The sequence below is a fragment of the Vanessa tameamea genome, chromosome 7 (genome assembly GCF_037043105.1).
Source record: "Vanessa tameamea isolate UH-Manoa-2023 chromosome 7, ilVanTame1 primary haplotype, whole genome shotgun sequence".
Taxonomy (NCBI): Eukaryota; Metazoa; Arthropoda; class Insecta; order Lepidoptera; family Nymphalidae; genus Vanessa; species Vanessa tameamea.
Genome location: NC_087315.1, coordinates 12,939,440 through 12,953,387, shown reverse-complemented (window position 1 = coordinate 12,953,387; position 13,948 = coordinate 12,939,440). Strand labels below are relative to the sequence as shown.

At 37.8% G+C, this 13,948-nt stretch overlaps 2 protein-coding genes across 3 annotated transcripts in view; one reads left to right on the top strand and one right to left on the bottom strand.

Moving 5' to 3' along the window:
* Positions 1–2,252: 2,252 nt before the first annotated feature.
* On the top strand, positions 2,253–6,251 carry LOC113395694 (zinc finger protein 93-like). The gene is made up of 7 exons (XM_026633362.2): positions 2,253–2,615; positions 2,692–3,006; positions 3,806–4,009; positions 4,137–4,249; positions 4,393–4,556; positions 4,642–4,794; positions 5,040–6,251. The coding sequence occupies exons 1-7, from the start codon at positions 2,448–2,450 to the stop codon at positions 5,168–5,170; spliced, it is 1,248 nt and encodes a 415-aa protein (XP_026489147.2). The 5' UTR covers positions 2,253–2,447; the 3' UTR covers positions 5,171–6,251.
* Positions 6,252–7,152: 901 nt separating this feature from the next.
* LOC113395692 (moesin/ezrin/radixin homolog 1) overlaps positions 7,153–13,948 on the bottom strand; it is a 35,843-nt gene continuing 29,047 nt past the window's right edge. For both annotated transcript variants that reach the window (XM_064215459.1, XM_064215458.1), the window contains 8 exons: positions 12,770–12,892; positions 12,389–12,559; positions 11,848–12,059; positions 9,884–10,144; positions 9,711–9,816; positions 9,492–9,626; positions 9,016–9,381; positions 7,153–8,910 (listed from right to left, as the gene is read on the bottom strand). In XM_064215459.1, the coding sequence (XP_064071529.1) occupies positions 8,746–8,910; positions 9,016–9,381; positions 9,492–9,626; positions 9,711–9,816; positions 9,884–10,144; positions 11,848–12,059; positions 12,389–12,559; positions 12,770–12,892 (1,539 nt within the window). In that variant the 3' untranslated portion in view covers positions 7,153–8,745. The remainder of the gene's footprint in view (positions 8,911–9,015; positions 9,382–9,491; positions 9,627–9,710; positions 9,817–9,883; positions 10,145–11,847; positions 12,060–12,388; positions 12,560–12,769; positions 12,893–13,948) is intronic.

Genomic DNA, 13,948 nt, shown 5'->3' with positions numbered 1-13,948 from the left:
TTAGCGACAATTTACACTTTATGGACCAGTTTCTTAATGAATCAGCTTTTATATATTAAATATAATTACCGGAATAAATGATTTGTATCAAAGCATCGAACCCATAAGAACTTAACGATGCAATAATAGAAAGAGTATAAACTAAGGAAAAGTAAGCAGCCCTCTTAATCATGCGCGTTTCTACATCAGGATCATTGTATATATTTTTTAAAGTTATACAAAGTTTAGTTAGTAGGTTCCTCATTTCTGCCTTATGATATTGTAAGCCTATATAATATGTAATGAGAATAGGATGTGAGAATCCAAAGAGCAGTCAATCATTTGATTGCTTGTCTGACAAAGAAGTGTGTATGAATAATGTAGCGATATTCAATGAAACAAAAATAAAAAGACACACTGTTATAAATCTATGAAAATAGTTATATATCTTGTTATGGTGCACATCATCTATCCACAAATTGGGTAAGCCCCCAATCGACCAAATTTTGTTCATTTTAGAAAAAAATATTGTCGTTTTATTTGGAATATTATTTTGGTTCAAAGCAGACATTTCAGATAATACCGTGTCCAGTTAGTTTTGAAACTGTAATAAATTATTTTATGTGAAAATTTATTTTATTTATCTAACGTGCTTGAAAAACACAGAACCGGACTTTGTTTTATTAATTATATTGTTTAATGGTTATATTTCTGATACTCTACATCTACTCGATAAAATTTATAAGAAAGATATTTATATAGTACCTTTGGATTCTCTAAACTTATAAAATCTAATTACAAACTATGCTCAATTTAAGAAAACATCTGTGAGCTTTGAAGCATGTTGTTTATTTACAAAATATATATTTCATTCTTAAGCGAGAGCCTGATGAAAACTAGTCAAGTTTAACCTGAAATCTCAATGGCGATTGATTTAAATAGTTTTCTTATACTTTTCGCTTTTAATTGAGACTTAAAACTTTGATGTTTCTTTTAATAATATACTAAGTAAGATTAGCTCTTTCTAATTTTCGTAATGAAAACGCATAAAGAGAGCCAGTAAAAAAATTACGGCAATTAACAATAAAAATTATCGTACCCTTTTTTTGTTGAAAAGTACTATATTTCCTTTTAAAGAAGTTGTAATACACTTCTGTAATAATTACAATTAAATTGTATAACGATGTATAACAATTGGTTAGAATTATTATAACAATTAGTTTTATAAATTACTATGAAATCACGGTTTTATTGGAGCAATTAACCTTTTAATTGTAAAATGATTGGCGACCCATCTTGACTTCTTACGGATATATAATTACATTTTTGATGACTCTATTGAAATTACATCATGATAAAAATTTAACTTAATATCCTTACTTTATGAATACTTTTAAATATTTTTATTTTCTATTTGAAATCAGATAAGTGTTTTTTTTGTATTTATGGAGAATTCTACGATTCTTGATAAAAAAAAATGTGGAGAAATGGCGGTCTGTAAGAACGTCAAAAATTACAATGTAGTCTAAAGCTACCATACACAAAAGCGGAGTCCTTAAGCACAAATTATGTGTTAGAAAGTGTGAAATAAGGATGTTTTACGGATCCGGTCGGATCAACATAAAATGAGACGATAGAAAGGAGGAAAGTAAAACGAACTCTGTTAAGAGTATGTCGCTTCGCTCGTCGACACTTTGGCAAGGCCTTTGTCTATAACATGGTATCATCTGCCAGAGATCTAGAAATAATCATTATACAGAATATATACATATTATGTTCGATAAAATAGAGTAACCAATATAAAACCAGTATGGAAACTACTAAAAATAGTAGAATCTACAAACCAGAGTTAGCTTTACAATTAATAATATGACCTTATATTCTTATAAAATTAAGATTCAAAAGCCATATTTAGAGCCTACTTAAAAAAATAACTTTAGTATATTAAACATATTGCATAGCGAATTATACAATCTCTGTAAATTTGTCTCGATCGAAATCATGTTCATATATTGATCCTTTGAGCCGGATCGAGACTTTATTTTTATACTTACAACCTATTGCCAGTTTATGTAAGACAAACTTACAAAATATTTTTATTTATTTTTAGATATACAAGGAAGATATTAAATAAAATAATCGTATTCGTTTATTTTTTGTTCTATACAACATTGAAATCTGTCATTTTGACAATTTAATATCAAATCAATTTGATTTAATATATTTGACTGAAAGATAAACAAGATTTTGAATCTGTCTATGTGTCCTTTGCTGTGTTTTTTAATCTAAAATATTGCTTTTTATTTCGATTATAATTCTAAAATATATGCATAAATGATTATTAAATGAATACTGTAATTAAAAAACTGACGTGTAGAAACAATTGATCACCTGATGCGTTTTATTTAAATTATCGGTCATATTATTAAAACTATTATTTTATTAAAAATAAATAATCTAGATATAAAATGCGAACTTACACAAGAAAGCGTTCTGAGTATCAGCTTATCGAGGGTGTTCATGAAATGTGCAGATTGTGCCTGGAAAAAGTGAAAGAAACTGTTCCTATCTTTACAGAAACTGATAATGTTTGTGCTTCTCTTACAATGAGAATCATGATGTGTGTTGGATTACAGGTACATGCTCATACAATCTTACAGCTCTCATTATTAATACCAACAATTTAATGTTTTTTATTTTGTTATTATCCAGATTACCCGTGAGGACTGCCTGCCTGACATGATTTGTACTGAGTGCCATAAAGAGTTAAACAACTACTATGAATTTAAAAAGAGATGTGTCCTCACGTACCAAAAGTTAAAGTCTCATCTCTTAGCTGTAAAACAATCGGGAACAAAAAAAGATACTGATTTGAAAGTAAAACAAGAACAGAAAGAAACACAAAGCTTATCATATAGATTAGGGAGCGACAATGTGGAACCAGCATTAGATGTAAAGGAGACACAACACCTGGAAGTAAATATAGATCTCAATGGTTTGTCCTGTGTATCGAATGAACATATTGAGGTAAATATATTATTCAGATATTGTATACTGTTTGGAGTGTAATTTATACCAAAATCGTCAGATATCAATCTGAATAAAGTTCTATTCATTTGTGATCTCTAATTACATAATAAACCAATATTTCTGAACTTATCCTTCCATTGATGAACTTATGATGCATGGCTTATACTAATTTGGCAGTCAGGACAGTGTTATTATAAGATTTGTAAAAAAAAGCTTCATAATAAGCTATTATTATTAATGTTTCAATATTTATGTAAGGCCTAATTCAATACCTCCTTGGAAATGCAATTTAACTATATAAGCTGATTTCAGTATCTAGTGACTCTCTTTTCCATGAAATCTCTAAATTCCATTCAACAAATAGAATAATGCTCTATTCTCTTTAATAATAACTTGTTTACAAAGTCTCTAAAAAACTCTTGACCTAATGTGGTTAGCCTTTGTTTCTTACAACTCATAATGTAATTATAAATGACATATCTATACTAGTACTTGTTTTATAGATATTTACCCGATGAGCAATACATATTAATTATTATTATTAATTTTAAATTAAGGTACTTAATTTTATTATTATTATTTATTATTTTATTTGATCACCACACCTTGGTCTTTAATTTCCGTGGCCTTACTTAACATAATACGAGATATACTTATTTTATCTTATTTATATATGTTAGATATGATGGGCCAATGATACTCTATTGAACCTGCTACTTTTATGATACTAATAAACTTGTATATTGTTGAGCGGTTGAGGCACATAAGATGCTTTAGTGTTTTTATTATATTATAGAAACCTTCAACAGAACTGAGTACAAGTAACGAGATACCTGAAAATCAAGATGTTTCTGAATTTCTCTCTTCTATCCTTTCGGAACTTGGTATTTTAACAAGAGATGGTGACCAAGCTTTGATGATGCATCAAAATTTGAAATTAATAGAAATAGAAACAGGAGATGATACAAAAATGATTTTAGAGCTTTTGGAAATTGATGAGGTACTTTATTCAAATTTTATTTTCCTCACAGGTTTTATTTGATTTAGTTATTGTTGCTTAACCATATAATTTCTCAAGCATAGTTTTTGATTATTATATTATATTATATTTATGTAAAATGTTTTAGGGGCAACAAAATAGTATTAAAAATGAAGCTAGTAATAATCAAATAAATATTCAATCAACAATTAAATATATTGAGCCTCTCAATATTGACAAGAATGTGATACAGCCAAAGGAGTAAGTAACTCATGAGCCCTATCTTTTACTTGTATTATTTGGTAAAATTGTAGAGTTCTTTAAAAAAAAATTAGATCAGCGAGATTACGAATCATATTATCTATGTAATGCACTCGAGTGACCGCTGTCGTGCGCGCGCACAGCGAGCGCGCGCGCTGTCCGCAGTGCGGGAAGCGCTTCGCCACGCGCGGCGCGCTGCGCAGGCACGCGCGCGTGCACTCCGGGGAGCGGCCCTACGTCTGCACCGTCTGCGCGCGCGCCTTCGCGCAGAGGGAGGTGCTGCGCCGCCACGAGCTCGTGCACGGAGGTACGGCGATTCGATCGAATGTGTTTTTGGGGGTGTGACGATCACTGTAGTCGCACGTCGCCCCTCCACCGTCCGCGTGTTGCAGAGGAGAAGCCGTTCAAGTGCGCGCAGTGCGGGAAGGGCTTCACGCAGCGCGGCGCGCTGACGTCGCACGCGCGCGCGCACGCGGCGCCCGACGCGCGCGCGCTGGCGCTGCACCGCTGCTCGCGCTGCCCCAAGGTGTTCCTGCACGCCTCCGGTGAGTGAGCTCGGCATTTACAACCTACATCTTCTTTTATTTCATATTGAATATCAACAAATCCACAATCACGGTATTTTTGTAGTACCTATATACACGGTTCCCTCCGACCTACCGAGACGGGGTCCGTACGAGCCACTCATCACCAGGTGGCCGATTTGGCAGTCCGCTTAATTAGACACCGTCTCGTCCAATAAACCAGTCTCCTATCGTGAATCCACTGCTCACTGAGTGGGGTGTGTCAGGGCTGAGCCGGCACACGATGATGCACAACGGGCGCGTGTACGCGTGCGGCGCGTGCGAGCGGCGCTTCAGCGACAAGAGCTCGCTGCTGCGCCACCTGCGCGCCAAGCACGCCGGCGCCGCGCCGCCCTAGCGCGCAGACGTGGCGGCCCGGGTGCGTTCGACGCGGCTGCGGATTGCGGCTATCTGTTTTTTTAGATTCGTATCATTATTTTCTGTCATAAAGGAGGGCGACGCATACAGACTGAGCTCTCAACCTGTCCATTAGAAATGAGTTGCCGGATATTTAAAAACGGCTTCAATGTAGAGGTGCCAATACTATCATATCTTTATGAGAATGCTTTTTAAAAAAGTTATAGAAAACATGTTATTTGAGAGAAAAATGTCAAACAGTCTAATGATATGAAGACTGGTTAACCATCCACGTTCCGCAGCAAGTCTTGCTGGCCGTATACAGGATCATTTTTAAATGTGTAAGCAAAATGAAATTTAGTATGAAATTTAATATTGACAATTATGGTATCCCTTTTCGTGCGTTGTACGTGGAATATTTTTTTTTGTGGAATAATTGTGTCTATGGAAAATGCAAAAGGAATAACTTTAAGGGCACAATTGCTAATATTGAACTAAAATTGAAATTTTGAATTTAATACGACTTTGCGTTTTTTGTGTTTATAACAAATGTTTGTTTAAAAACTAATGCTTTTAAAATCTAGTCAGTGTCATGCATTTTAGCTTTATAAAGCACCTTTTTAAGATTTCTCGCAAAACTTTCCTACGGAGACTCCGTGGGAAAGTTCTTAAATTATTTATAAATTCGAGTTTCGGTTTTAGTTCTCTCCATTAAATATATTCACACTTAAAAATAACCCCTGTATACGTCCTTCAGAATAAATATTGTGCATCGGCAGACATCGAAAAAGATCACAATGAACGTTACCAAATCGATTAACAAAAGTAATTTGGTGCTAAAAAAGTCAATCATTAATGAAATGTTAACTTTATCTCATTCTAAGTGTCAATGGCGTTTCTAACAACAGCAATAGTTACAAGCAGTGCGAGAGGGACGGAAAATAAATAAGGCATTTACGATTAAGAATATGTTTTTATATGTAGAATCATACACAGCAGTATAATCTCATTAAGTTTCGTTTCTCAAAATAATATTTATTTGCTTCTTTGGAATCTAATTACGAAAAAAATCGCCATGACGATAGGCTATTTGACTGGTTTTTAAAATGCATTTTATATTATTTAATAAAAGTTAAGGAACCCAGTAAAAGTAGTCTTTTTTAATTCTAGTACATATTTGCTAAAAATATCAAAATAAAAATTCCATATTTAAATAGTCCGCGAAAACGCTACTTTGACAATATGGCGCTGCGATGGGGTCGCTGACGTCAGTTGCCTGTATTGTAATCTGTGGCACATATAATCCACATACAGTAGGCAAACGAGGTTAATAAGCAAGTGACGTCATCATAAGCCCGACCACTCGGGAGCGTTTTGTGTCACGCGCAAACGTTTAAAAAAATGCAAAAAAAAAAAAAATTTCAAACATCATAACCATTTTTAAACTCATAATTTATACTGATTATTGTAATCATTGACACTTCATTTTTCGCATTGTCAAATAGCCTATTTGGTGAGAGCAACTCTGTATAAGGTCTCGATGCGGTCGGTTATCGTTGTCAATATGTTTGCCGATGTACAATATTTATTCTGAACTTGAATGATTTTTTAGCTCACGTTGTAATATCGTAGTTATCATTTTTCTTTATCTAAAGACTTTTTAACCGACTCTAGAAAAGAGGTTATCAATTCGATTGTACTTTTTTATACTTGTTGTTGTTATTTAAATTATTTCAAGAAAATGCTTGTTGAACGATATATCTTAAACAATATAATAAGGATATCTTTAATAATAAATATGATCTTATTTTACATAGAGAATTTGTACATAATGTTAATAAAAATAAATGACGTTTCAATGATTTTTTTAATGATTACAATATATTATAATGGTTTTTCCGTTACTGTTAAATTATCCTTAAGTTGTAATGAAATTATATATAAAGAAAATAATATATTATATAAATCAGGAATAAAACTCAATTTATTTACTTAAACATTTTATTTGAAAAAAATTTCATCCTATATTGAAAGGCAACGTGGTATTGTATATTTTCGAAACGATTACAAGATAAACTTTCAATACTGCTGTATTCCGGCTGCGAGCAACGACCAGGACATGCGACGGATGGCACTTATTGTTAATAACACGTACAAATAATTTCTCAAGTTTTATTCAATAACCAAGTACACGCCACCGCATTGTTACTTATGGAATGCCTTTAATACACTTAAAAATAACATTATACACATCCTATAAGCATACAATTAAATATTTAAATTTTAGTTTAGAATTTTGTTCAGGAATTAAGTATGAATAATTAAGAAACGAAGGCCGATATATAAGCAGTTATCAGTAGGACGTGGCGTTCAGCGAACCGATATAAAACTACACAACATATCGTATTTAACGTAATATCAGTAACCATTCGGAACATCGAGCAATAATAACGAGGGAACGAAGTGATTCAGAAACGAACGATAATTAATTACACATGAAAGCTAACTCCTATATCTAAAATATAAATGATTATAAAAATAAATATGGGCCGTCGCCCCTCCCTTTCACCCCCCACTACTCTCAAGACACTTCGGACACTTGTTCCACTTTGAGCAAAACTAGCTGTAAATTTAAATATCCTCGAAAATATTGGTGTTTTACACTTTTAAGATTAAGATTTATATAAAGATATAGCCGTCGGCTCAAACCGACACGATATATTCTGAAGTGCTACAGGACTCCTCGCTTGCCTCGACGAGTCGCGTCCTCCCGACAGCCACGCATCTCTCCCACGTACATCAACAAATATTTAACAGGCCGACCACATGTTAAAAGTTAAAGTAAAACGAAGCACACAGCGCTTTAATTTATGACTCACAAGATGCTCCCGATCGATACATAATCATTATTATAGAATAAAATTCAAATCACTTACAAATAATTACATTAATTAAACGAATCTGTGTGCCGTTATGATCTCAGTGTTCTCGGTTTCGAAGATACATCCTCGAACAATGTATACATATTCGGTTATTATAGCACATTATAGTCTAAAATAAAATTACTATTAATAATAGTAATAATCAATATTTACACTTATAGTCCCGACTACGACGCCCGACGGATCCGATTTGTAAAAACACGCAAGCACCGTTCTAATTCGACCTTTCGATTACAGAATATAAAGGTGACCTCTTTCGACAATCAAACAGCTAAATATCGCCTGGACGGTGTGAACAATATGCAACGTCGGTCGCACCCCGACGGCCGCCCCCCTCCCGTTTGCAATTAATTCGCGGTTTCGCACTTCGAACGAAACCATGAAAATCTGTTAGTATTTGGCACTCGACTAGTCGAATGCGACATCGGACCGCGCGACTCGACTGACGAGCGCACGCCTTCGCCTCGCAGACTACGATCGTCGATCGAGAGGCCGTCGACGACCGACGAGACTCATCCGACGAATCGCGCCGTGTGTACAAACTTCCGTATGATATATAAAGCTGTCGTGTGGTGGCCGGCGGCGGTCGGCGGTCGGCGGTCGGCGGTCGGCGGCGGAGCGGCGAGTGCGGCCTCTACATGTTCTCGAACTGGTCCACGCGGCGCTTGGTGTTGCCCTTGCGGATCTCGCGCAGCGTCTTGTACTTGTCGCGGCCCTGGCGCACGTTCTCGCGATGGATCTTGTCCATGGCCGTCTCCTTGGTCTCGTCGCGGGACTGCGCTAGGTCCTGCTTCAACGCCTGTAACGAGAGCGGGCAGTGAGCGGCAGTGAGCGGCAGTGAGCGGCAGGGAGGGGCAGGGAGGGGCAGGGAGCGGCAGGGAGCGGGCGGGGTCGCGGGGCGTACCTTGAGCTGGTTGTGCAGGCGCTCGGAGCGCTCGGCCAGCGTGCGGCGCTCGGCCAGCGGGTCGACGAGGTCGTCGGGCCCGCGCGCCAGCTCGCCGCCGCCCGCCTCCTCGCCGGCCTCGGAGCCGCTGCCGGCCTCCTCGCCTGCGTCCTCGCCGGCCTCGGCCACGTGGTGGTGCGTGGGCGTGATGGCGGCCGCCAGCAGCGCCGCAGCCTCGTCCTGCTTGCGGCGCGCCTCCTCCACCTCCTCCTGCAGACGCCGCGTCTCCGTGTCCTTGATCTCCACCTCCTGCTGGATTCGCGACACCTCCTCCTGTTTCGCCGCGATCTCGTCCTCCAGCTTTTGTCGCTCGGCTGCCTCCATATTCTACAAATATAAGTTATTATATAATCACATTACAGAGTCTCATTTATTTTACATCATCGAATGGCCTCGAAGGAAATATCGACGGTCAGGACCGTTTATCTTAAACGTACCTTGGTCTCTTCGAGGCGCTGCATCATGGCCTGCAGTTCGTTCTGACGCTGTTCGAGCTCCTCCTTGGCTGCCTGCAGCTGTCGCAGCTGCTCCTCCAGCCGTCGGATCATTTCTTGCGCCTCCAACAGATTCGCCTACACAAATAAGTCATCAGATTTAGTGCACGAATTTAATTTGTACCAGAATTATAAGAAATCGTATCTTTCGATCGAGCTTACCTGCGAACGTTCCATCTCCTCTTGCATCTGGCGCAAGCGGTCCTCGTACTCCTGCTGCTTCTTCTCGGCGCGCTCACGAGCCGCTATCTCCAGCTGCAGTTTCTCCCTGCACAGAACGTAAGTCGTGAGTGGGCGGGCGGCGGGGCGGGCGGGCCGGGCGGGGGGCGGCTCACCTCTGCGCCTGCTTGGCGAGCTTCTCCTCGCGCGCCTGCGCCTTCATCTGCTGCACGTCGATGGTGTCGGGCTTGCGGCGCCGCATGTACAGCTCGTGGTTGCCCATGCAGAGCGCCAGGATGCGCTTGTTGACGCGCACGCGCGGCGCGAAGAACACGAAGTCCGGCGCCTTCTTGTCGATCGGCTTGATGATGAACTTGCGGTCGTTGAACGAGATGTTGCGGATCTCGGACCACGGGAAGCCGATCTTCGGTGTCAGTCTGGAAGTTGCTTGTGGTTACGTTCGATCGATATCTATATCTGACTCGATAGTAAGGGATCACCCGTAAAAAGAAAATACATCCACTGCTCAGTTCTACCGGGTTCTAGAGTTCAGTAGCGAAACCACATATTAGGTAATTTCAAAGAGGTAGTACCAACTGAAAATTTATTTACTCATAAACTTAATAACTTTTACTGTTCGTATCGTTGACCTTGGGGCCAGCAGCCTTATAAACTAGCCAGGCAGACGATCTCGGATACTCTAGTATGAGATAAGTGTCCAAATGTTTAATTCCATATTTTGTGAAGTAACTTCTCAATTAATGATTCAGTGACGAAGATTTTGAGGCATCCTTCATGATAATAAAATACGGTATATCAAGTATCCTAAGTGAGACTCTTGCATTGAATATAATAATCGTTATAAATGTCGACAGGCAAAAATATTTTTCACGTATTTCTAATTTTAATCATGAAATAATTCAACATTTATTTAAAGCAGACGTACCTACTCGGTAAAAAGATTTGGCGTATCTCGATCGAGTTGTGACGCGCGTGCGTGATTATCTTATCTATTTCTCAATTGATTATGTCACGCCAAAACTACTGTAATCGCCTATTCGACATATCAGCTGTTACGTTCTACTTCGAGTGATAGCTTATTTTTATAATAATAGTTTCTGGACATAAATGTACTAGTTTTATTTTATTTATTTATTTAACTCTTTATTGCACACCAAATATACATAAAGATACAAAATATATTTTCTTTAAAAGAAAATTGGCCAAGCAAAAGGCGGTCTTATGGCTTATAAGCCATTTCTTCCAGACAACCTTTGGGTTAGAAGGATAATGTGTATGGAAGACGGCAATATGTTGGTGCAGTAAAAACTTACATTATGAAATAATAACGAATACAACTCAATAAATATAGCAAATACATAGATACAAAAAATATTTATTTGTAACTTTACCTTATATCATGGTTTAAATCGAAACTGATAGTATTAAAGCAAATGAGTTCAGATTGTTACACGACGTAACTGCTCAACAGATCGTCAAGTTTTTATACAGTCGTCAGAGATACAGAAAAGAGCATAGAATACCAAACCCTTACCGCGTGCAAGGGTTACCCTTACCGCGGGCGTAAACTAATAATTTATAGTGTTTATTTATACCAATCTATGTGAAATTTCAAGTGAGCAGTTTTAAACTATACTTAATACTAATTAATTTTTTTTCTCTAATTACGTCATAATTATTTTGTAATGTTTAAAATTGTTTCGTTACATTTTAAATTTCTCAAGGTAATCGGAAATACTAAATTCTACTAATGCTGTAATAAGCTGTAACAGAACGTCAATACCTGACCGCAGGACATCGACTTGTTTCGCAATTTACCGAGAATTACACGTGATAACATTTCTGACGGCGCACGCACACCACACAATATTTTCCTTAAACGTTGAGAACGACATTAATTATTGTTGAAAAGAATTAAGCACTCGAATCCAAAATTATCGTTTAGGATCCACGTGTCCTATTCATTAGACTATCTCTGTCTCAACTCGTAATACAATATATATGGCACAACGTAAATTAATTTTTTTTTGACTGAACTGTTTTCATGTTTTAACAATGCATACACGATATCAATTATACAGTAAGTAAATAGGGTAGAGTAACCCTAGTTTTCACTAACTTGTCATCCTTCTCATAGATATTTAAGCCTAAGGCGTCGACTCCGAGCCACAGTTCCGTGTTCTTCTTGTTGCGGATCTCGAAGTAGTTGACGCCGTACATCTCGAGGTCTTGTGCGATCTTCAGGTACTCCATCATGGCGTCTTCGCGCAGCATGCCGCCGTGCTCCTGCCACCAGTTCGTGATGCTCTGCTCCCACTCCTCGCGGGACATCTGAGGCAGAAAAGTTTTCGTTAGAGTTGGAAATTTTATCAGCGATGGCTTGTGTCGTTTTGTTGTTAGTTATATGAATACATACATATAACAGATGCATTATGAGATGAATTCATAAATACATATGAACCTTTGTGTGAAACACTTCACATGATATGTTGATGATGACATTTAAAGTAAGGTACAAGTTTGGTAATTGAGAAAGTAAGCGCCTCAACATTCAAATGATAGCAGGAAACTATGCCAGCAATAAATGCATTATTATATGATATTGCAAAGGTGCAGACTATAAGTAGACACAAATAAGTATTGCGTGTGTCGATTAATACCTTGTGCTGGTCGGTGACGCGCTGGGGCAGCAGACGGTCGTTGGCGAGGAAGCCGGCTCCGTGGATGGCGGGGTTGTGGTCTCCGTGGCGCGCCTGCACCGCGTACGACGCCAGCAGCACTGACGTCTCCGGCGGGCAGTAGATCTCGTCAGAGAGGATTGCGTTCTTTACCTGTATAGGAAATTTCACCCCTTTAGATCCAGACTAGTCATTGTAGTATCTTTACTATTTGTAAAGAAATACAATTGTGTTTTTCATTCCAATTAATTACCGAATAAAACCACTGTTTAAATAACTAAAACAAATAACTCAGAACAATTTAAGCTAAGACTTATATCCGGTTACACAGTATGTACTGAATATAAAGCCGCGAATACGCACTTGTAAGTAGAAGAGTTTGAGCGTGATCTCCTGAATGAGTTCGTCTGCGACATCTTCCGGGTAGAATTTGGCCCGGAATTTAAACTGTAGTGGATTCTCTTTCTTGACATCTTGTTGCATCACCTGGAAACGAAATTGTACACATTAGTTTCCTAGCATATTGACATTTCACAAGGACTCATTCGTAATCATTGACTTAAGGAGAAAACGGAATATTCGGAAACATTAGGATCTTGACTTAGACGTTTTGATTTGAAGCATTATTTCTCATGCATATTGATCACAACGTGAGGCTGACGTCATGGATATACTTGTATATTAATCGTATCATGTTTTATTACTTTGTAGCTCATCTGTGTCATCAATCACTTGGACCAATCTTGAGTCATCGAGCATGTTTAGTGTTTACGAATTACCTTCCTTAACCTTTTCCACAGCTCGTAGTACATAAAAATAGGTACAACTCATGCGCAGGTAAAGAACGAAATTGAAAATGGCGTTGCCTCTCGCTCGCACCCTGTCGCTATCTATACCCGCCGGTAGTTATTTATCTGCACGGGTAGTACATGAAGGTACACGTTTTTGAAATATAGATTTTAAACTAGATTCTAAACTTATTGTTTGAATACTTCTATGAAAAAAAAAACCTACATGAAAACAAATATACAATTACATATACTCATTCGTCTTACCCATCTGGAGAATGGTAGCGACCCTGACTTCGTTGCGTGCCCAAGTGGTCCAGGGAAAGCGTTAAAAAGGCAACAATTAATTACAATTCAGCGCCAGTTTTTCGGCGGACAACATGCAAGTGTACAGTCGAACACATCGTAAGAATACTAAATAGTGTAATAATATATAAAAAAACTTTTACGAACAATCGTGATGTTGTAACTTCTTTACCAATATAGAATAAAAAAAAATCAAATTAAACTAAACAAGTATAATCTAATTTGTATGTTTTTGCTGTCTCTACTCATAATCGTCTCACGCACACTAAGACATCATTTAGGTAAGAGAGTCGCTCATACTAATGCACGCCGATAATAATTTAACATAGTGGGCGCTCCTTCGTGAGTGACTGAACTATCTAATTTTTATTAACACAAGTTCTTCAAAACGAAAGTCAATTAAGTCTTTTATCGTCTATTTTATTTATTGCAATCGAATAAAAATTAA

What these genes read in the sequence shown, in the direction of transcription:
- LOC113395694 (XM_026633362.2), top strand. Translation starts at nt 2,448, where the DNA reads ATGCGAACTTACACAAGAAAGCGTTCTGAGTATCAGCTTATCGAGGGT. An exon ending in TGATGTGTGTTGGATTACAG is followed by an intron (nt 2,616 to 2,691) that starts GTACATGCTCAT and finishes GTTATTATCCAG; the next exon opens with ATTACCCGTGAGGACTGCCT. An exon ending in GGTGTTCCTGCACGCCTCCG is followed by an intron (nt 4,795 to 5,039) that starts GTGAGTGAGCTC and finishes GGGGTGTGTCAG; the next exon opens with GGCTGAGCCGGCACACGATG.